Source organism: Petaurus breviceps, unplaced genomic scaffold, assembly GCF_028583685.1.
Source record: "Petaurus breviceps papuanus isolate PSGF00001 unplaced genomic scaffold, PetGlider_PUasm1.0 90681, whole genome shotgun sequence".
Lineage (NCBI taxonomy): Eukaryota > Metazoa > Chordata > Mammalia > Diprotodontia > Petauridae > Petaurus > Petaurus breviceps.
The window spans coordinates 649836-670771 of record NW_027187307.1 but is presented as its reverse complement, the minus strand read 5'-3'; the positions used below and the strand labels follow the sequence as shown (position 1 = coordinate 670771).

The 20936-nt window shown below is 50.6% G+C and overlaps 1 protein-coding gene across 1 annotated transcript in view; it reads left to right on the top strand.

Annotated features, from left to right (window-relative positions):
* Window positions 1-20936, top strand: part of TRPC5 (transient receptor potential cation channel subfamily C member 5) — an 80122-nt gene that overhangs the window by 12574 nt on the left and 46612 nt on the right. Inside the window, exons 3-5 of the mRNA XM_069065285.1 lie at window positions 3605-3806; window positions 6884-6958; window positions 7034-7308. Coding sequence (XP_068921386.1) covers window positions 3605-3806; window positions 6884-6958; window positions 7034-7308 — 552 coding nt within the window. The remainder of the gene's footprint in view (window positions 1-3604; window positions 3807-6883; window positions 6959-7033; window positions 7309-20936) is intronic.

The following is a 20936-nucleotide window of genomic DNA, read 5'->3' as shown; positions in this document are numbered from 1 at the left end:
ACAGTGATCAGCTTTAGCAACATTAATACCCTTAAAGGATCAGTGACTATAATTCATTCCAATGCTCTGGGGACAGGCCTATGTGACAGAAGTTGATGAGAACCAGAGTCTGAGAGATTGCACCAAATGGGAATTTTGTAGATTACCGATTCTCCTTCCATTGTTATAAGGCGACCCCCATAACTATGTTTACTCTTTGCAAAGCTAAAGCATTTGACATCTAACCAAGCCCACCAGGCAGCATTCAGTCTGTTTTCCAGCTGATTGCTAATTAGTCACAGGACCTCTCAGCCTCTCCTGACCTCAGACTTCCCACTTACTGGGATTCTCTTCCTTGTTTCCTGGCTTCCATGTGCCACCATGTGACTGTGGGCTAATTAATCTAGCCTAGATTTCTTTCCTTCCAACTCTCAGCAACCTTCTATTTGTCATTTCTCTTTCCTCCAATTGGTCTCTCTTATGTCTGAATGCTCCTTAACCTGAATTCCAACCCTCATCACCCCTGTCTGGAACAGTTCCAGGATCCTCCCTCCCTCCCTCCCTCCCTCCCTCCCTCCCTCCCTTCCTTCCTTCCTTCCTTCCTTCCTTCCTTCCTTCCTTCCTTCCTCATAGGAATGAGCACTGGTCTCTGAATTCCATTTTCACAGCCTCCCAAGCTGGTCCTGAGCTCCATATTTCCCCCTGCACTATACCAGCCAATAAACATTAAATACCTACTATGTGCCATGCACAAACAGCAGTTGCTCCTCACAAAGCTTCATGATCCTTGGGGCTGTTTCCTCTCTGGTCCCAGAGACAATCACTCTGGCCAAGAAAGTAACACCCTCTTACTGGGGTGAAATGACTGGGCCAAAAGGGGAAGATGCTTCTTTTCCTGGACTGTGCTGAAAATTTCAAAGAAAATGCCGTTCACTCTTATGCAGTAACCCTCCCCATGCACATATACAGGCCATGGCTTTTGTACTATTCCCACTAATGGTTTTAAGCACGTGTTGCATGTTTGCAATGATAGGTACTTGCCCCCTGGAGCCAAATGAAACTGAAAATTGCCAAGAAGAGATGCTCTGTTGCTCAAGTGACGGTCCATTTCACCTGGCTTAGGATTCCCTGACAGCCCTTTAGTGCCGCCACAGCCATGCGCTTTGGTGAAGGGACCCAAGCCCCAGGTTGCTTACTTCTGCCCAGGTCCTCTCTTGGGTCACAAATAGGATCCCCTCGTTTCCCTCCCTGCTCAGAGACACCCTTGGCAATATTCTGAGGCTCCTCACCTGGGGCTCCTACCAGAAGTCAGGGCAGAAAAGCTGGGGGAAGATGCAGGCACTTTGGGGAGTAGCTTTGAAAGAGAATCAGGGAAGCAGCAAATGCTGTTTGCACCCCAGCGTTCACCAGATTCCTCATCTGGCACTTCTTGAACAGCCTTTGCTCACGCTCGCTTGTGGCTGAAGCCTGGCTCACAAAGTCACAGCTTGGGAGCAATCAAGATTTTTCAAGTCACTCAGTGATTGAGAGCTCCTTTTCCATATTGTTTGCCTAATGGCCTGTTCATTTCAATGAAACCCTTAATATGGACCAAGAATTCAGGCTGCTTCTTCTTTGAAACCTTGAGAACAAAGGAAGCAAAGTAACTGAAAGCCCCAGGTCCTCCCTTGAATTGCCAGAGAGAGGGCATGGCACCTTGGGAAATCCACATGAGTGCTTGTAGCCCTCAGGCGCACACGCGCGCGTGCACACACACACACACACAGAGAGATACACACACAGACATAGACACACACATACACACACACGATAAACCCTAGAGTCTAGAAGCTAAGCTGGAAGGGCCCTTCAAGGTCATGTGGTCCAGCTTCCTCAATTTACAAGGTAGGGTCACACAGGGAGTCCATGTAAGAACTGGGATTTGAACTCAGGGCTCTCCAACTCCTGAGTCAGCACTCTGCTCTCTACCTAACACTAAGTCAAGCATGTGTTTGCTGACCTCTTGGAGGCTGCCCAGATTAGGGCCCCCTGACCTTATACCTAACTGCAGTGTGCTCTGGGGGGCCCCTTAAGGCGTTCCCTCTGGCCAATGTTATCCAACATCCTGGGGCTGGTCTGTCCTGTTCATGGAATCAGCCATTGCAAACTCACACAGCCTACCATATGTAGCTGGTCCATCTGGCTGCCCACCCTGGCTGTCTCCTTCCCAAATGGCCTGTCACCACCTGGGAACAATAATGAAATCAATAGAGGCAATCGCTGACCCAGTAGATGAAACGCCAGGCTCTATGAGGAAGACCCGAGTTCAAATTTGGCCTCAGATACTTAAGGTCACTTAACGTGTCTGCCTCAATTTCCTCAACTGTAAAATGGGTATAACAATAGCACCCACCTCAAAGGATTATTGTGAAGGGCAAATGAGATCATATTTGTAAAAAGCACGGAGCATCTGGCCCAAGGGAAATGCTTGGTTTTTTTTTTCTGATTGTTTGCTGACTTGCCTTTGCTCAGATCATCCCCTGAACCTGGAATGTGCCTGTTGAAATCTTTGCCATGTTCCATGGCCCCTCCTCCACAAAGTCTTCCCTGCTCTCCCCTTCTCCTCCCCAGTCTCCAGTAATACCTGTCTTGACACTGCCTTCATTTCTATCAACTCACATTTCTGCAGCCCTTCAAAAAGTAGAACACACATGCCCTTTCAGCCAGGTCTTGCCAATGGACTCTCTCCATCTGCCATTGATGTCTAGGTGTGGTCTCCGTTCTGCAACTGCAGACTCTTTGCCCTCAGGAAAACTGTACCTTGGGTATTTGGGTGCCTTGCACATGATAAGTGCTCAGTGAATAGGAGTTGGCGCTGACTGCCCCTGATCATTCTGCAATAGGTTTACATGCAGTGAAATATCCCATTTTTTCAGACTTTCCTCTGATATTCTGGGGAAGGGGGTTGGAGATGGAAGCATGGCATGGAATTGGAAGAATGACCTTTTCTTAACCTGTTCTCATTCATGTTGTAAGAGAGAAATCCCACTCCCAGCCACTCCGTTACCTCGAATGGGCATGCCCTTCAAGTTCCCAAGTGATGACAAGTTTTTGTCCTGTCCAGGAACTTCCCAATGGCACATGTGGGGTGCAGACTAAGGGAGGCCAGCCATGGCACATCTCTGTGCAAGGAGATGCCCAGTCTGACTTGATGAGAATGATCCTGCACTTGCAAAACCACCATATTTGACATTAGCTATAGACCCAGAATGACTTGGTTTAACCTTGTCTGTCCTTTTGGGAGCTGAGAAAGAGGGGGTGCACCCCCCAAAACCCTTCAGAGCAGTTGGCCTTCTGTGGAATAGCACCCATTCATTTCTATGAGGCTTCATTTGCAGCTAACATATAGGCAGCAAAGGGACGAGCTGAATTTCAATGGCCTCTCTGGCTCTCTGTCTCCTTGGAGTGAATCCTGCCCATGGCCCAGACCTCAAGGGGAGAAGTCCAGCGAACAGGTCAAACCCAATGCAGGGTCTAGCCTAGCTGGCCTCTAGGGTGCCTTCCAGCACTGATTCCATGGTTCAGTGCCTAAACTGGATGGGGACACGATCTCCACTCCGAGAACTCACCCCTATCTGATTCAAAGGGGCCACGGGAACTCTCCAAGGTATCTGGGGCATGGGCCGGGCCTCCAGTGGCTGCCAGCCTTGCAGAGCTCCTGCCTCGGCTCCTTACGTGGGTGGCCCCAAGGGCAGTGGCAGCTGCCTCACACCTCCACTGTGTGCACCCTTGGCCCAGCACACCCACAGCTACCTGGGGCACTGCCATGCCGCAGTGGAGGAGGGCAGGTGAGAAGCAGAGCAGAGGACTGATTCCTGGGGCTTTGCAGGGCTTTTTGCTAAGCTTCTCTGATTCAGAGGCTGTAAGTGAATTCCTCCCAAGGCAGCTGTGGACTTTATGCAGGGGACATCCAAATGGGGCTTAGCCAGGACCGGCTGCTAGAGCACTTCCACCAGCAGGGGAGTCTGCCAGGCTCCCTCCCCAGCCTTCTCCTGCCCCCAACACTGGGTGGGCTTTGGCCCCATTGCTCTGCCACTCCCTGGCTTGGTAGGTCCATCCCCAGCCCTGCCCCAGCAGAAAGCTGTCAGGGGTCTGGGTTTCCCCAAAGCCATTTAGGCCTGATTGGGCTGGGGGGAGGGGGGAGCTCAGGAGCAAGCTGAGAATTTCCTTGAAGCTTCTATTCCCCTCTCAACACCCACCCCACAAGGCAGCAAACAAACCTTTGCCTTGAGAAAAGTGTGTGATGTGACATTTGCCTGTTATAGGATGTGACATTTAAATTTTCATGACCAGTGTTTAAGTGATTGAGAGAAGGGGGAGCTGTATTGTTGAGCTGCTTCCCATGATTCCTAGGAAAGAAAGAGCCAGTGGGCTAGGGAACATCCTTCCAAACCACCCAGCCTGAACCTCACTTTCCTTATGATGCTGATTCAATGATGGAAAGCTCTCCCAAAGACTTCTGAAGAAACATGTTGTAGCCTGAAGATGGGGAAGAGCCAAGCTGCTTGTGAGAAGTCATCTTGTGGCTCTTTTCAGGGTAGGTAAACGGGGGGGGGGGGCTCTAGAGTAAGGACTCCCAAGGGGCCCCTTTCCCCATTCCCTGGGGCCTCTGAAGAGTCTGGACTGAGGGCTCTTTAGCTCAACCAGGAGATGAACAAGGATTAAACCGCTCTATGTCATGATACAATTCCCTGGACCAGAGACCATGGGCCATGGAGCCGGAGAGACAGAAAGCAGAGCTAGGAGCATAGACATCTGGCTTGTGGAGAGTCTTAGATTGGGGCTACAAAGGTACTGAGGCCCTGAAGCTCGAGGTGTCTGGGCGGGTTGTGGAGCAGCAGAGGCCCAAAAGGGGAGAGAGGTGTACTGAGATAGTCTCCAGAGGGGCCAGCTGCCAGTGGGACTGCTATGAGAGTCAGAGGATGGGAAAGCCCTGTGAAGGCCACAGTCCCCCCTCCCTCGGCCCTCCCTTTAGTCACGTCTGCAGCACTTCCTGGAGGCTGGCTCGCTGTGCCTTCACAGGGCTGCAGTCACATCTGTGAGATGCTACATATGCCAACTTTGCCACTGCTGTCCACAGCTCTAGTAGCCCTAGGCCCTGATCACCACCGAGCTCAGCTGCCTGGCTAAGAGAACATCCCCAACTTGTGTCATGCTGGGGCTCGCAAAACACGAGCAAATAGCAGAAGAGGGATTGAGCATGTTCTGCTGGGCCCCGGCCAAGGGGGCGGAAGCTACAGAGGCAGATTTCAGCTCCCAGCATCTCCCAGCTAGAAAGGAATGCAGAGGTCACTTAGTGTAAACCCCAGCTTAAGAAGACCAGCAAAGAGACGATGACATCTCCCATGGCAGCCCATTGAACCTGTGAAGAGCTCACGTTACTGAGAAATGTTTTCTTCTATCAAGTTTGTGCCTCTCCATAACTCCTACTCATCCATCATTCCCGGCTAAGGCAGGGCTAGAGGGAAGGAGAGAGGGCTGGATATAGTGAGTTCTATTTGTATTTGTTGTATTCCAGAGGCCCACCAGACATGTAAGTGAAGATGTCCAGTGGTAATACAGGTCCAGAGTTCAGGAGAGAGATAAGGGCTGGATATATAGAGTTCACCATCCAAGTGGCATTTTCAATGTGTTCCAAACCTTCCTGCCAATCAGATGTATCTAGACGTGGCATGGGCCACCTTGAGAGGGTGGCAAGCTCCTCCTCCCTGAAGGGCTGCAGACAAAAGCCAAACCATCCCTGGTGGTATTGGAGGGGAACTTCCTACTTAAGTAAGGCCCTCCCTTAAGTCCCTGCCACCTCAAAGTTTCTAAAGGGAAGACACCTTCTGAAGCTCCCAGCAACATAACCATCACATCAGAAACCCATTCATGTGGCCCCATGACTGAGGTCACCTGCTCCCCAAGGTCCAAGGAGGCCTCCATGCTCTGAATGTCAGGGAGAAGGATGCCGCTCCCAAAGAGATGCTCTCGCCAAGTGAAAAAGCCACATTTGAATACACCAGCTGTTCAGAGAAAAATCTTCCTGTTGCCTCCCCACAGCAACAAAGCATCACAGCACAGGAGGAAGGGTGCAGCTCAGGAAGGAGTTGGTTTCAAATTAAAGCTAATCTTGGCCCAGGATGCAGAGAATTCTGATGGCTAGACATGATGGGCCACAGCTGTATCTGGTTTGCTACCATAGGCTAGAAGGATACGTAAAGACGGAGACCAAGGAGCAGGGCTCTAGATGGCCCCAAGCAGTCCTGATCACTCTTACATAGTCATCCCCCACCCCGTCCCACCCCCACGTCAGGTCCAAAACCTAGATGGTCACGATGATGGCCATGACTAGTGGTCTAGTCTACATGGATGAAGAGGGCTATTAGAGCTAAGACATCTGTCCCTTGGTAGGGGGGAGGTTGTGGCTTAAATCGACTCTCTAGGCAAAAGATCCCACGTAGAGAGGACTCGGCTTGAACTCAGCTAGGCCCATATGCCATTTGCCCCTACAGAGGATTTGGTTGACCCTAGGGTCAAGTACCCTGATGGCTAAGTAGATCTGGGCCTACTTCACTCCAAGTCTCCACCAGCAGTCCTCCCCACTAAGACTGAGAGAGCATCAAAGCCCAGAAGTGGAAATGCAGGAGCCAAGGATGAAGAGGGCTTGATGTGACAGTGAAATCTCGAATGAGCCTTTCTTGGATTTCTTGGGGAAATGACTTCTTCCAATGCCAGTTCCCAGCCTGCTTTAGCCTCGAAAGCCAACATCAGCCTTGTGCCTACATCCTAATGCTCTTCAGTCCTGCAATGACTCAGCGTGGCTTTGCCCTCCCTACATGCTACAGGGAAATGCCTGCCCATCTTCTGTGCTTCTTGTCCACAGCCTCCCATCAGGGCCCCACAGGGGTTCACTTCCTCAAGTTGTCTCCAGTAAACAATCGGAGCCCAGGGGCTGACAGTCAGTCATCCCTTGTCATCGCCTCCTGAGCAGCCCGTCTCACTGAGTCTCCAGAATTCCCTTTACTCCGTGCAGTGCCCTGCGCCCACTCTGGATCTCTCGTTACCCTTTGGATGATCCTCCATGAGCTCAATCATCTCAGTGAGCAGCTGGTGCTGGCCTCCACCTGTTTGATTCATTGGCCCTTTACGGAGGCGGCTCATGGGCTGGACAAGCCAAAACCTGCATCTGCAACCCTCAAAGCCTCAGCCACAGCTGCCTCTCCTTCCCCATTTGGCCTGATGGGGCCTATACTTCCTGACATTACAATTCCTCAGGGAAACAGCAGCCGCCAGTCTCATGGCCAACAAGTAGACTGAGAAGAACCAAACGAGTCATTGGGTGAGAGCCCATAGATGTGAATTGTTCCATGGACTTTAGCTGTTTCCACATGTGCCCAGTCAGAATGAGAATGATGGGCACCAACATTCTCATTGCGCTTTAAGGTTTACTGTGAAGTAGGGAGACAGGTGCTATTAATAGAATTCCTGCTTTACTGCTGAGGAAACTGAGGCTGAGAGTAATTAACTGGCTCGATCTTAAAGGAGGCAAACTCTGTCCTTCGAGCCCCTCCCGTTGCATGAAGGCACCACCGTCTTTGGCACACAGGCCACAAGTAGCACCTGGGCTGGAGATGCCAAACAGACATCAGCCTCAAGCGAAGGCACAGGCTAAGGAAGGACCCAAGCAGAGGGGTGGAGCAACGAGGAATATCGTGTCCCAGCTCCCAAAGGAAAGTGAGGCCTGGATCCTGAGGCAGCTGGTGCCTGTGCCTCAGGCAGAGCATGGGCCTGCCCACCCTGCTAAGAACCAGTCTTGAGGAAGCTGGGGAGCCTGGCCTACTGCTTTCCTTCTGAGGACTGGAGCTGGCAGGAGAAGCTAAGGCAAAAAGCATGGCGTTTTCTGGGCACTCTTGCTTCATAGAAGGGGAGAGCAAGGGATCATGGCGTTAGAGCTGAAACAGGCTCAAGGAACCATCCAGTCTTATCCTCTCACTTTATAGTGAAAGAAACTAAAGCCCAGAGAGGGTATTGACTTATTCAAGGACACACAGGAAGTAAGAAGCAAAGCTGGGGGGGGGGGTTGATCCAGGTTTTCCAACATCAAATTTCCAACTGGGTAATGGAAAAAGAAGTGAGCCCCAGCTCCTGGCTGCATGAAGCACTCCACAGTATGAAGCAGATGATGAGAACTAAGGCCCAAAGAGGGGAGGGATCACAGGGCCTGGTGGGAGGGAGTGCCAGATTAGCAACTGCTCGAAGCTGCCTCTGGTCAGCATCCCCACCAGAAAGTCAGCAGCTAGCCTTGGCACAAAGATCCCCATTCCACTTAAGGACAGTCCCCCCTAGATGGCTCCTGGTGCCCCCCATCACCCCTGGAGCCCCCATCACTCCTGGCAAGCCCCATCACCCCCAGAAACCCTGCCATCACCCCTGGAGCCCCCCATCACTCCTGGTGCCCCCCATCACTCCTGGAGCCCCCCATTGTCCCCAGAACTCCTCCCATCACCCCTGGAGCCCTCCATCACCCCCAGAACCACTCCCATCACCCCTGGAGCCCCTCCCATCATCCCTGCTTGCCCACTGGCCCTTCGCTCTTGCCCTCTGCATGCTGCACCAGCCTCCTGGCTATTTTCCCTGCTGCCAGCCCTTTCCCAAACTCCAGCAGCCCATTCTACACACAGAAAACAGAGTCCTCTTCTGGAAGGCTCATCATTTCACTTCCCTGTTGCTGAACTTGCAATCGCTTTATCCATGTCCACAATTTGCTCTGGCTTCTCACTCCAGTCTTTTCTCTCATTACGGGACTTGCATCTCCCCAGCTTGACCACAAACAAGCTCCATGACTAGGAATAGGACAACTGTGGCCTTCTGAGGCCCCTCGAGGGCTGCTCCAAGGGCCTCCACAAATCCCTAGAGGCTGTTTTCAATGTTTTCTTGCCTCCACAGCCTTTCCTACCTCATCTCATTCCAAATGCTGTTCTGGTCTTCTCCCAGAGTGAGCAAACAGCTTGGTGTTCCCACCTGAGCATCTGCTGCTGAATTCCTTCCAACACCCAGACCTGCTGACCCTGAATAGCAGGGCAGATGTTCAACAGCCAAGGCAGAGAGGAAGTGAATTACCATGATTTGCAGTTGCTCAGCTATGGTAATGAAAGTGTACATTCATTTGTTCATAAAATGCAACTAGTAGTTAATAATGCTTTTCCTCCTCAAAGCACTATACAAATATTAGCTCATGAATCTCAAGTCTTGGCAAAATTTGGTATCTTTGTTGTTATAGGGGGATAAACCCTGGTAATGAGTCAAGGTTATTGATGCCCAGGTGGCACATGGAAGCCCAGAGTGCCCACTCCCCGGCCGCCTCATGAGCTCATCCACATGGGTCCTTGGGTCTTCAGAGTAAAACTTCTGTTGTGGCCAGGGTCAGAACTGGCCAACCCATAGGGCCAGGGGCAACTGGAAGGGGGAGACAGCTGCCCATCCTAGCCTGGGCAAGGAGGAGAGAACACATTGACCCTCATCCTGTCTCAGTTCCATTTGCTTCCTCTTCTTCTATCTCCCACCTGCGTACCTTTGAACACAGGGTCTGCCACGGGATCCTTACTAACCTTCACCTCCAGGAATCCCTAGCTCAGGGACAGCTCTCAGCAGTGACCCTTTGTGTATTTGGCACATTTTTGTATTGTGTTATGGTTCCCTAACCTGGTAAAACGTAAGCTCCTTGAGGTCAATGACCATTTCGTTATTGTCACAGCATTTGGCACATGGGTTTTTAGGAGGGCCCTTGTCACCATGTGTTGAGTCCTGGTCAGTTGCTCAGGTGGCAGGTCTGACTTACTGCCCCACATTCATCTGTCTACCAAGAACCCCAGCAGTCATCATCATCGAGGAGACCCAAAGCTGAGGCTTAGGCCCCTAACTCAAGGATGATTGATCAGATGGTGAGCAGCTCCTTGCCTTTGTACTGGCTGTCCTGTGGTGTGGGAACGAGCTGCTCCCTTCCTTCTATCTCTTAGCTGCCCAGGCTTCCTCCAAAACTCAGCTCAAACCTGCCGCAGGGGACCTTGTCCCATATCCCAGATGCCAGTGTCTTCTCCTTCCAGATAGTCTTCTGGTCAGTTGTTTTCTATTAACCAGAAGCTCAAAGGAGGTCAGACTGTATGGCCAGAAGCAAAGAGTGTTAGTCAGTGGTTTGATGTCAATGGGGAGAAGGTCTATCTGGAATGTCCCAGGGATGCGGACTTGGCCCAGTACAAGGCCACACTTTTTATCAATGAGTTTGATGAAGGCATAATCTGTATGTTCCTCACATTTGGCAATGCAGTAATATGAGGGAAAACAGCTAATAGTGATGAGGGGGTGACCAAGGCAGGATTCACAGCGTTGGGATAAATGTGAACAAAAAATCAACTCAAGAAATCGAAAGTGAGGAAAGCTTGGATGGAGAGAAATTGTATTGAAAGGGATTTGCGAGTTTGACTAAATGACAAGATGGGTAGGAATGAAAAGTGTGTTGTGGCAGCTAAAACGGCTAATGCCAACTTGGGCTCCATTAAGAAGGAAGGAAAGAGACCGGTATTTATTAAGCACCTACTATGTGCAGAGTCCTACACTGAGCACTTTACAGATCTGAGCTCATTTGATCCACACAGCAGCCCTTGGAGGATATTCTATTATTATCCCCATTTTACCCATGAGGAAACTGAGGCAGAGAAGATGCTAGGGCTCACCCGACTAGTAAATGTATGAGCTACTCTGATCTCTGGTCTTCCTGACTCCAGACCTTCACCAGCCAACTGCCTCAGAGGGCCAGGACTCCTCAGACCTCATCTGGGGATGAGTTCTCAGCTCTGTGATTTAAGAAGGACATTGGTGGGGCAGTTAGGTGGCGCAGTGAATAGAGCACTGGCCCTGGAGTCAGGAGGACCTGAGTTCAAATCCAGTCACAGACACTTAATGCTTACTAACTGTGTGACCTTGGGCAAGTCACTTAACCCCAATTGCCCTGCCCTCCCCCCTCCACAAAGCAAAAAAAAGAAGAAGGACATCAGTAAGCTGGAAACTATACAGAGGAAGCCAGCCAGCACACTGAAGGGCTGTAAGTGGCATTTGGATAACCTTTTCACATAATCCTAGCAATAACAGACCTTGCTTGATAATCATTCTCATTAGAAGGGCCTCTACTGAGGCAATTAGAGGTGTCCTGAGCCCGGAGTCAGGAAGCCCTGAGTTCTAATTTGAACTCAGACACTTACTAGCTGTGTGACCCTGGCCAAGTCATTTCTATTCTGTCTGCCTCGGTGTCCTCAGTGTAAAATGGGGATAAAATGTAGCACCCACCCCCAGGGTTCCAATGAGATAATCATTGTGAAGGGCTCAGCACAAGGCCTGGCACATAGTAGGGGCTGTATCAACGTTACCTGTTGCTGGTGGTGTTGTGTTTTTCTATTCCTGATAGTGCTAATTCTTGGTGTGTAACAGATGCTATTTAGTGACTGCCATGCTATTTACTCATTGGAAATGGGTCTACTGATTCCTATGCTGATTTTTAACATAAACTCTGTGCCTGGTTGGTGTTTATATGTTCTTTTTCCCAGTGCCCCGATTATGAGGAATAGGCAGTTCAGTTCCTCCTTTTTATTCCCTAATGGATTTCCTTTCCTATTCCTTTACTTTGTTCTCTTCAGTTAAACAGAGGAGTAGAAACCTCTCCCCAGCCCCTCAGTCTGAGCTTCTCTGCAGGCTCTCTTGCTCTGGAAGACACTGGGGTTCTGAAGGGACAAAGGTTTCTTTCCCCCATTAGGATGTGAGTCCTTGACCATCACATAAGCCCTTCAAAATGCTCACATCATCAGATTTCTAGGCTCCTCTTGTCTCCTGAATTTGCATTTCAAAAATTCTATACCCAACTCTGGTTTTCCCAGAAGAAATGCTTGTAAACCCTCGACTTTTAGGAAAGGTCCATTTTTGCCCCTGTAGAATTATACTCCCTTTTGCAAGGTAAGCTCTCCTTGGTTGAGTGAGAGTCTTTATCTTTTGGAGAAGTACCATTTGCTCTTAAGGACTGCATAATCCTGATTGTGCTTCCTTGGTATTGGCCTCCCTTTTAGGCTTCTTTGCAATGTTTTTACTTTGATTTAAAAACTCTGGGCTTGGGCTATGATATTTGAGGTGAGCTCAATTTGAAGTGACCAGTGACTGGTCTATTTCTCTTGGCTCTAGAGCTCTCCCAGGCCTGGCCAGTTTTCTTTTAGGATGTCTTCAGATATGATATGCAGATTCTCTTGTTTGGGGATGCCTTTCAGGAAGTCCAGGGATTTTTTTTTTAATTTACTCTCCTTTTCTTTCCCATTCAGCTGTTTTCTAGAGTCCTCATCTTGCTTGCTCTCCCAGTGTTTCAGTCGTTGTGAAATTGAGAGGAAGATGAGGCATCGAATCCGTTTTTCATGGAGTTTAGTTGAGAAGGAGAAGAGTGATCTAAAACTATTGCTAGCAGGCGTGGTGGGGTCTGGTGAGGGGCCTAAGCACGCGGGATACTAGAACATGCTTGTAAACAGCCTGGAAGGAACAGCTAGTCTCCTTTCTCCTTAAATGCACAAAAATAGGGATCAGTTCTCAACTACCCCTCCCCCTGTCAAAAATAGCTCCCATCTCTATACTGCTGTAAGGCATCAAGGTTTTCCCCTTAAGTACCCTGTGAGGTACATGTTTAACCACCAGGGGGCGGTGCTGAGCAAGAAGCTGGGCCTTTGACCACCAGGGGGCGGTGCTGAGGAAGCAGTAGGGCCTTTGACCACCAGGGGGCGGTGCTCAGCAAGCAGCAGGGCCCTTGACCACCAGGGGGCGGTGCTCAGCAAGCAGCAGGGCCTTTGACCACCAGGGGGCGGTGACAGCCCGCCCCCTTGGAGGGACCTCCACAAGACTTGAGCCGGTCCAGGTGTCTCAGTCCTGATCTTGCCACCTTAAGGGAAAATGCCTAGGGCGCCATACTCTGATCATCCCCATTACTTTTCTCAATAGCAGCTGAATGTTCATGCCGCTTTTTCTGTCCCTGAAAGACCCTGCTTGACTTGCTGCTGGGAGGGGCAGTCCTGCTGAATTTTCCTGTCTGCATCAGCCCCCTTCCTTGACACACTTTCAGGATCCAGCATACACTTTCTCCCTTCTCTGTCAGGGGCTTGTGGATCTGCTGAGAGCCCAAGCCCCTGGCCTACTTCATCATAGGCCTGCTTCACCTTTGAACCCGAGGGTCCCTCTGCAAGTCCTTGAGGAAGAACTATGTTTCTTCAGTCCCCCAATGAGGTGGGATACTTTGTGGCTCCCCTGTGCACCTACTGCACAAATTCATGGCCTGATCCCACTCGTCTCCCACTGAGAGTCCCCAAAACCTGGGTTCCAAACCCTTCTCTCTGGGACTCAATGTCCTCACATGGCAAATGAATGTTAAGGGCAGCTTCCTGTTCCCTCCTTTATAAAATGAAAGATTGCATTAGGGGGCCTCAAGCTCCCTCCCATGTCCCAGCTCCGGGCCTCTGAACCTCCCAGGGCTATTGTGAGCATTTTGCCAACCTTAAAGGCCTGGGCTCTTTCCTCCAGTGTTGGGAAAGGGCAGATGTCATCCCAGTGACCCAGGCTGCCAGGCTAGCCAGCAGAATTCTCCATTCCTCCCTAAGAAGCAGTGCTCTGGGTCCTCTCCTTGCTTCAGGTGGGGGCTGCTTGTGGGCACAGAAGGAAGGGAGGGGGCACAGGAGAGCTTAGCTCTGGGTTCCCCAGTGGGGCCAGCAGGGCCAGGGCTCTGCTTCTTAGCCTGAGCAGGCTGGAGTTTGGTGCCGAAAACTGGCAATGTAGCTGCTCTTTCGGGGGAGACTTGAATGGGGTTCTCTCTCCTGGCTTCCTGAGGAGCCCAGGCAGGGCTCTGTGCAGACAGGAAAGGAGCCATGATAATCACTAACATTTCTGGAGCCCTCAAAGGCCATTGCCTCCCAGTAATGCTGTATGACCAGTAAGATGACGTTCATTTGGCAAAGGAGAAAGCAGAAAAGCTAAGTGGCTTGTCCAAGGTCACACTGCTCTCAGGTGTTGGCAGCCCCCAGCATTCACCGGAGGAGCACAGAGGCCAGACCTTGTGCCAGCATCTCTCCCAAGGGGTAATCCTGCTCCTGCAGCTTTGCACTGTGGGGGCGAGGCCTCCCGAAGTACAGTGAGCCACTCCATGCTTGACTTCATGACTAGGATGGCTTCCGGCCTCTGGCACATCTGGCCATGCAGATACTTGAGGACAGCGAACATGTTCCTCCTTAAGGCTTTTCTAGGCTGGACATTGCCGGTTCTTTCAACCAGTCCACATAGAATGACATTAACTCAAGGCCCTTCACTACCTTTTTTTTTTTTGCTTTTTGGAGGAGGGAAGGCAGGACAATTGGGGTTAAGTGACTTGCCCAACGTCACGCAGATAGTTAGTGTCTAGTGTCTGAGGTCAGATTTGAACTCAGGTCCTCCTAACTCCAGGGCTGGTGCTCTATTCACTGCACCACCTAGCCACCCCCCTTCACTACCTTTTTACACTCCTTTAGACACATTCCAGTTTGCCTGGGTCCTTCCCAAAACATGGCACCCAGGTGTGATCCAATGAGGTCAGAGTAAGCACCAGGCTCTAGTGCAGCCAAGATCCCATTGGCTTTCTGGAGAGGCATATCTCAGCGGTAACACATCTAAAGACTATGGTACACTAAAACCTTAGGATCTTTTTCAGACAATCTGCTACCTGACTATGCCTTCTCTACCTCCCAGCATTCCTTTCACTACCCCATATGGCTTCCTCATTCCGATTTACTGAATCTGTGATTTCATCAACATAAGCAACTCCTGGTATGGAAACTCCTTTCACTGATGCAGACTAGCACCCCATCTGTACCTTAGTGTCTCAGTCACTACAACATTAAGTAACTTGCTCATGGTCACAGAACTAATATGTGTTAGAAGCAGGACTTCCCAGTGTAAGATAACCAGGTCTGCTCTGCCTCTTACCTCCCTGCTTGATAAGGGTTACTAGATGATGAACCCTTTCAGGCCTGACCCCACCCTGCTTCTCTAACCTTATCTCTCACTACTCCCCTGCACAGGCCTCGGACTTACCCATCTCTGCCTCCTCCATCCCAAGACAGCACCTTTTAAACTGTGTAAGAAGCCCTGAAGGAGCTGAGAGCAGAAAAAGCTTACGATTCTCTCTCTTTCCCCCTTTTGTGCATCTAAATCATCTTGGAGAGGGTTGTTTTGGGGGTTTTTTTTCGCCTTTTAGAGGGCAATTGGGGTTAAGTAACTTGCCCAAGGTTACACGGCTAGTATTTTTGTGTGCGTGTTAAGCGTCTGAGGCCGGAATCGAACTCGGGTCCTCCTGACCTGACGGGGCTGGCACTCTACTCACTGCGCCACCTAGCCGCCCCTTGGAGAGGTTTTATGTCCCAGTGGAAACAGCTCTGGCTTTGGAGTCAGAGACCCTGACCCCAGTTTCCCCTTTGCCATTTCTGACCAGGCTCTTTAGAGGAAGGTCTGGACTAGACGGCCCCTGAGAGCCCTTGCAGTTCTGCTGTGTCTGATTCTCTGATGCCCATCGTTCAAGGAAGCATGCCCTGAGTGCTCCCTTCTGGAAACAGCCTCCTCACCATCTCCACCCTCCTCTGGCATGTCCACTGCCTGAGGTAGTCAGTTAAGGCCTTCACTTACAGCAGGGCTGGGTGATGCCAGCCAAGTGGACCAGGAGCCCCCTCCCTGGGTGAGGGAGCCAGCTTGCTGGGCCTGGGTCCCCAGAAGGGTCTCATAAAACATCTGTTGATTCAAATGGCCTAAATGCCCTGGTACGGGAGGCAAGAAGGATGGTTTTCATTGGCAGTGAGTGCAGCCAGCTTTTGTTCCTGAGCTCACTGGGCACAGAATCTCACGTCAGAGGCAGATATCTGCAGGAATAGATGTCTCCTCCCATAGGTTGGTGAGGGGCTCAGGAGATAGTCACCCTTGCTGACGCAGAGTGAAGTCAGAGCATTGATGTCCTGGCTGCTGAGAAAAGGGAAAGTTTTGTTGGATTCCTGGGTGGGTGTAGAGGGTGGTTCTTTTCTGTGAGGCTGTCCGTTACCAAACAGCATTCCTAGGCCCTAGGAAGGGGTACCACCAAACATTAGCACTTGTGCCAAAGGCCTATGCAGGGACCCATGGAGAACTGAGACATTGCATAGGGAAAAGTGAAGCAGGCAGCTACAGGCAGGTCCTTGGCTAACCGCAGGTGGTAGGGACTGACTGAAGCCTGAGCTGAGCCCCTCAGGGAAGCCCCCTCTGGTCCCCCCTCCCAGCTGCTACCCTGTGGCCTTTCCCACCGGCCTACCCTCCCCATTCTCACTTCGCCCATCCCCAAGTGCCAGCATTTCTTGCCTCCAGACCTCAGGTTTGGTAGACTAATTAGTTCCCTGACTAATCCAAGCAGTTTAAGGCCTGCTGAAGAGTAAAGGGGGAGATTGGGGGCCCACATGCCTTTGGGCCAATCCCAGACTCTGTGAGCCACAAATTCCCGCAGATTCCCTAAGACAATGCCTGGTCCCCTCCCAGCAGCTCCTGAGACAGCTTGTTCCCCTGCCATTGTCCCTATGTCTTTTTAGGGGGCCAGTATGAAGAGCCCTGATTCCTCTTTCAGGTGATGGCCCTTGAAGTACTCAGGAGCAGAGACTCCAAAACAGAAGCTGGAAGGGACTTCGGAAGCCATCTACATGCTTGTCATGTGCCACGCACTGGGGATACAGAGGCAAAGCAGAACCAGTGGCTGCCCTCAAGGAGCTTACATTCTACTGGGGCATCCAATAAATAGCTATGTTCAGTGTGGATCCAAGGGAATCTTAGAGGGGACAGACAGCACAAGCAGCTGGGGCAGGTAGGGGCCCCCAAAAGACTCTGCAGGAAATGGTCCTCATGGGGAATCTTAAAAGAAGCTAGAGGTTGTGATAGGGCAAAAGTAAGGAAGAGGAGCATCCTGGGGGTGCGGGACACAGAGACAGGACATATGAAAGGAACAGCAGAGTAGAGGCCAATCCGGCTGGATGGGAGACTTTGTTAAGGTGGCCTGCATTGGGGGGAGGCATGACACGGGAGAAGAGCGGAAAGGCAAGGAGAAATGAGTTTGAAAGACATTTAAATGGCAGTAGGAATCACTGAAGTTGAGGAAATGGGGGCAGAGGTGACATGGTCAGACCTGTCACTTTTTCAACTGAATAGATGATTGCAATGGGAAGAGACTGGAGTCAGGGAGACCAGTTAGGAGGCCATTGCAATAGTCCAGGTAAGAGGTGATAAGGGCCGTTGTCAGGATGGGGTGGAGAAGAGCAGACGGAGGTGAGAAATGCTATGGAAGAAGAAACAGACAAGCAGAACTTGGCACTTCTGAGTGGCCACCAAGGGGTAGCAGAGTCCCCCGCTGCCCAGGTGGGAGTGGCAGGCTCCCCTTCACTCAGGGTCATCGAACAGAGTGTTTAGGGGTGCTGTGGAGTGGATGTGGGGTCGGGAGCGGATTGGAGGAGCTGCCTTGGAGGTCTTCTCCTGCCCAGACCTGTGCCCCTGATTTTACATCATCTCTTCCCCAGGCTGCTCTGCCTGACTCTTCTTAAGCTGGGGCCATGCGCCCTATTCCCAAACAGAAGCGCTCTAGTTGCCTGGGAGCCATGAGACCTGCTGTTCCTCTTAATATCCCTTCTTCCATCCCATTCCTTCAAGGCCACAGCTGCACTGACTCAGGGAAGATTTTAAATCTGGTCCTGTTAGCCCGTCTCTAGCCTTGGTTTCCCATTTTCAGAGGCCCTCTTCCCACCCTGTCCTCACCCCATACACATACATACACCCTGTGTCACTCTCCCATGTGATCCCATGCACTCCCACGAATGCAAGATGTTTGTGCCCAGGGTGCCCCAGAAATAGTCATGGCATACATACAAATGAAATGGGAAGAGACCACACCCTCTTCTTTCCCATCAGTATCATTGGCTGGCCTTCTGTTGACTGACAGCTCCATCATCCATCAGGAAGCACAGGGATCCTGGGGAGGGGGGAACTGGGTATGGCTTCCTCCCTCTCCCTACCCCCTACCCAACTGTTTCAATTTAAGAAGGGCTCACCCTGCAGTCTGAGCATGTCCTGTGGGGCAACTCGTCTGGAACGCCTTTAGATATCCTGGAATTGTTAGGCTAGAAGTTAGGGGGCTTCCTCACCAGGGGGCTCTTCCCTCCAGTAAACAGCTCTGCTTACATGTGCTAACAAGCTTGTGTGTGTGTGTGTGTGTGTGTACACACACACCTAACTATATGAACATGGACATTGGGAGGATAGAGGCAGCCCCCAGTTTGTTGGTGCTCAGTCCATGGGAGAGACTCTGAAAGAACCATATTACTATGTCTCCTGTCTTTGAAGAACCCTGACCTATGCCTGCTGGGAAGTGGGTGATCATCTGATCTTGTTGCTGTAAATTCTGTTTCTGAGGCATCATTGGGATCAGCTGTGGACTGATAACAGCTCCTGACTTAAGTAAACAAGCAGGAATATGGATGGGGAAGGCATGGTCAGGCAGCAGTTGATCTGAAAAAGTTCTGGGGGTATTGATGGACCACAAGCTTTAGGAGGTGATAACCCCTCTGTCCTGTGGGTACATGCACTGGCTGGAGCACATCTGGAGGACTCTGTTCAGTTCTGGGTACCGTGATTTAAGGGGATTGACAAGTTGGAGGGTGACCAGAGGAAGGTGACCAGGATATTGAAGGACCTTGTGGTCGTACCATATGAGGATATTTGAAGGAATTGGGAATGTTTACCCTGGAGCAGCCAAGGTTTGGTTTTTGTTTGTTTGTTCTTAGGTTTTGAAGAACTATCTGGTGGAAGAGAGATTAGCCTGATTCTGTTGGGCCCTAGAGAGCACAGCCAGGAGTGGTGAGGGGGGCCATATTCAGTTCGACATTGGGAAAACCCAACAATTAAATCCAGTGTCCCCAAGTGGCCTGGGCTGCCCTGGCAGGAGAGTGGGGGATACCTCTTTGTTGGGGAAGTTGGTGAAGGGAGTCTGGTCAGATTCACAGTAGACTAGATAGCTGCTGGGCCACCTTCCACCATGGAGATGCCGTGGCTCTGTAATGTAGCTTCTGGAGAGGACATGGCTCTGTAACATGGCTTCTGGAGATGCCATGGCTCTATAACATGGCTTCTGGAGATGCCATGGCTCTGTAACATGGCTTCTAAGCTCACAGACCTTGTTATCTTAGCTACCAGGCAGCCATCCAAATTACCTTTCTTCAGAATCTCAAGGCAACTCCATTACAGGAGAATGCTCCCAGTCTAGCCCTGCTCTTGGCAGGAAGAACAGAATCCCCATCTACTCCCTAAGCAGGACCAAGGCAAGAAAACATGGGTGCTGCCAGTTTAAACATTGGCCCCAAGGACTTGGCTGGGACCAGGATAAATGGACTAGCAACCCAGGAGGAGCAGATGGTTCCCAAAATGTCTCCCACGTTCAGATGGAAGGGGAGGGGGAGGGAGAGAGAGATAAGGATCAATAATCTACTATGTGCCTGGCACTGTGTGAAGTACTTTACATTTATTAGCTCATTAGACCCTCACAACAACCCTTCGAGATCGGTCCTGTTATTATCCCCATTTTACAGTTGAGAAAACTGAGGCTGAGAGGTTAGGTGACTTGCCCACAGCTAGCATGTGTCTGAGACTGAATTTGAACTCGAATCTTTCTGACCCCAGGCCCAGCTCTCCCTCCACTGGGCCACCAAACTGCTTCAAGAGTTAGTGGTTTTCTGGTCTCAGTCTGGTGGGGGGTATTAGTAGCTATGCTAGAAGATTGGAATGGTCACTTATCTCTGAGGGAACCAGGGATATAATACATCTGTGTTTCTTAGCCTTCAGTCAGGGCTTTAAAGTTGAAAGGAACTGCAGGACAATTTAGTCAATCCTCTCATTTTACATAGGGGAAAACTGAGGCCCAGAGAGTGGAAAGGACTTGGCCAAGGCCACAGAGCAAGTTAGTGCCAAAGCTGGGACTAAAAATCAGGCCATCTGCCAACTCTGATTTTTATGTTCTGAACCAAAATGGCTGCCTTCACACTTGGAACTCTCTTCACCGCAGAACCAGAGGGCTGAGAACTGGAAAGGACCTGAAGAAACCATTTACCTAAAAGATGCAGAAACAGAGACCCAAAGACTAGGAAAGACTTGCCCAAGGCCATGTAGCAGCAAGCACCCCAAGCGTCCTCAGGGTTTGCTGCCAACACAGGTTCTTGGATCTGCTTTGATAAAGGAAAGCAACTCAAAATGGGTTAACAAGCTTACTTTAATCAGTCAAACATATATTGTTTACCTCATTCAGGGGAAAAAGGTCAGCACCCCGAACTTCAGAATATACAGACAGAATTATCAAGACAGAAACAGATCAAGTAGACAGATTTCAAACTGCCCAACCATTACATCCATACCAAATCAACATCTGGGTTTCAAAGCCGGGGGGCTCTGGACAACGGCTTCCCAGAATCCATATCAAATCACAGAACACTTCTCAAAGTGAGCCCCAAAACAAAGCCTCACATCAGAGCTTATATAGCCTTCTCCTGGCTCAGAGAATGTAACAACCTTATTGACCCCACTGGCCAATCAAGAAGCATCTACTGAAAAACAAGCCTCCCACCCCAGGCTCCAGGTGCACTTTAGCCTAGGGCAGGGAAGATCTTTAAATTTACATTCCCATTACAGGCCAGAGGGAAGGTCAATGCCAAAGCAAGGACTAAAACCGAAGCCTTCTGTGGCCAAATTCAGTGTCCTTGCCAGCACATTGGGCGGAGTCCCAGTTTCTTCCATCTTAGTGAGGCTTGGATGGGTATGCAGTTAGATTCCTTACCAAGATGAGAGGAGGG